The sequence below is a fragment of the Microtus ochrogaster genome, chromosome 1, assembly GCF_000317375.1.
Source record: "Microtus ochrogaster isolate Prairie Vole_2 chromosome 1, MicOch1.0, whole genome shotgun sequence".
Lineage (NCBI taxonomy): Eukaryota > Metazoa > Chordata > Mammalia > Rodentia > Cricetidae > Microtus > Microtus ochrogaster.
In genome coordinates this window covers 91,357,409-91,359,990 of record NC_022009.1, presented here as the reverse complement: position 1 = coordinate 91,359,990, position 2,582 = coordinate 91,357,409, and the positions used below count along the sequence as shown (strand labels likewise).

Sequence of the window (2,582 nt, the reverse complement as noted above, 5' to 3'; positions counted from 1 at the left end):
TAGCCTCTGTTCTAGCACACCCACCTACTCTGGCCTCTGGTCTAGCACACCCACCTACTCTGGCCTCTGGTCTAGCACACCCACCTACTCTGGCCTCTGGTCTAGCACACCCACCTACTCTAACCTCTGACCTCCCTAGAACTCCTGTTAGACCTTGCGCTTCTCGTCCTCCCTACCTTATGCTCAGCTGGCCACAAGTCCTGCACCAGAACACGCAGCTGTAAGCGACCATTCCCACAAATTGAGCATGGTCCCAGTGTCTCAAATCTGGGCTCCTGTGCTCTCCATGGCACAGAGAAGATTATGGGAGAGGAATTTGTGCATCTACGAAATGAAGAAGTGCACCTCAGGACCTTTGGCTCAAAATCTGATGCCTGCCGCTAGCCTGGCAACCTAGTGAGCCTCTCTGACTGACCCAGTGAGGAGTTCTGTCTGAGTTCTCCATGACTGAATTGGAAACAGATCTTGGAGCACAGAGACATAAATGCTGATGGCTGTCAATACAGAAAAAATGTCAGCTAGATGAATTCTGTAGGTTGTCTGCCATGTGTAGATGTCACTGTTTGAAACGTGAATATTCATTTGAGTTAAGATAAATCACTTGTCATTTATGAGCTTGGAGTGTCACTAGCACGGCTTTGTTTGCTGCCTAGAAGAGGGGCTGTTGCCACAGGCCAATTTTTTCCATGGAGATTTGCCTTCAATGTTGATTTCATTCCATCAGTGCCCAAGGCTATGATCTACCAGGCCATCCCTCACCCAAAAGAATAACACTGTCTTTTGTTTCCTTCTCAGAAATACAAATGTTCAGCGAACCTTTTTCTCCCCGCTTCTTCTTTGTCCTGTCGATATGGTCCTTCAGCTGAATGCGGACCTGCCTCTCATTAGGTTGGTCTCGAATGAATGGATGTTTCATCAGCTGTTCCGTGGCTGGTCGCTGGCTGTGATTCTTTACCAAGCAGCTCTCAATAAATGACTGGAATTTTTTTGACCTGCCAAACAAAAGAGATGAACTCGCAGATAAAATGGCAACATAAAAGAAAAGCAAATACATCTTTTGAAATATGGCCTTAAAAAGGAAAAAAAGAAATGGCCATACTGTGAGTACAGGGATCATCCAATCACAAACCACCTCAATATATTAGCACAATAAAGTTTAAAGGTCAAATCACAATCAGCATACATATAAGGTAACATATGGTAGTTACTATGCATGGGAACATTGTCACACAGGGAACAGTCCCTTACACAAAAGGTTGGGAGGAATCAAGAGGAAATGACCTCTGTGGGAAGCACTTTTTGTTGGGAGCAGGGAAGGCCTGGAGGCAGATACCACACAGGTAATCAGGGTGGCAAGGCCCCAAGGCAGCTGAAGTAACTGTGGACTTGTGGACTGGAGCCAGGAACTGTGGGTGGGGCATGTGTGTTCCTTCTGGAAGTTTCCAGGAGTGATCCAGAGTCAGAAGTAATGAAGTTCCCTGCTTCCCAGATGCCTTGGGAGCTCAGTGGGACCCCTGATACCTGAGCAGCTTGCCTACTCAGCGGGGAGCCATTTTCTTTTGCTCTCTGTCGCCCTCCTGTGGCTGCACTGAGGATCCCAGAAGAATCCCTTCCTCAAATTCCCCAACAGGGACATTTCCCAGAAATGTATGTAGTTCAGGCTCTAGAAGTGTCTTCCGCACACAGAATATCATGTGTAGCACGTCCTCCAGCATCCAAGTGCAAGGGCTGGGAAAAGGCTCAGCAGGTAAAGCCTGGTGGGGACTGAGCAGCTGCTGTCCTAGCCCTAGAGGGAGGTGGGGAGACTTGAAGGAAGTCTCCTGAGGCTGAGGGTCCTGGAGCAGAGGTCGACTCTACAGCGCCAGGAGAGACCTGTATCAACAATGTGGATGAGAGAACCAACTCCTGAAAGTTGTCCCCTGACCTCTGCACGTGCACTATGGCATGTGCTTACCTACACACACACGCACACACACACACCGTGAACCATGAATGCACACATGCACACACACATGCACACACATACACCCACACACGCACTCATGCATGCACGCACACCGTGAATGCATGCATGCACACACTCACACACATATACACACAGAGAATGCTTACTATATATTACATATGTAATGAAAATAATTTCAGAGAGAATACATTTAGGATATTCTCTGCTTCTTACCTTATGCCACGTTTTTCAAACAATATATTTTCTTCTTACATTTCTAAATTATGTATATATTTATAAAATATCTTGCATCCATCTAAAAGCAATGTAACATCCTTAGCTACTGCCTGTCTCACAGATGAATTTGGGTTGGCTATGTCATGAACTAGAAATAGTGAGAACAGAACTATTCATATACCTGCTTTGGTGACCTCCAGCTCAAACTCCATTCTTTTTTACTGGAAGTTTTCAGGGGTACCAGGAAGTGCCCAAGTCATTGTTACATTGTGAGCAAACTACCTGCACTACACATGCAGTGGATGAATGCACGGAGGTACACATGGATCTGCCTGACAACAGTGTGTTCTGGCTGCATCCCAATCTGTGCTTGTGAGAAGCCTGAAGGGAGGTCTGGGGA

The 2,582-nt window shown here is 46.6% G+C and overlaps 1 protein-coding gene across 6 annotated transcripts in view; it reads right to left on the bottom strand.

The window, feature by feature from the left end:
* Positions 1 to 2,582, bottom strand: part of Tnik (TRAF2 and NCK interacting kinase) — a 417,009-nt gene that overhangs the window by 106,826 nt on the left and 307,601 nt on the right. For all 6 annotated transcript variants that reach the window (XM_026782809.1, XM_026782806.1, XM_013347814.2 and 3 more), the window contains exon 10: positions 817 to 992. In XM_026782809.1, the coding sequence (XP_026638610.1) occupies positions 817 to 992 (176 nt within the window). The remainder of the gene's footprint in view (positions 1 to 816; positions 993 to 2,582) is intronic.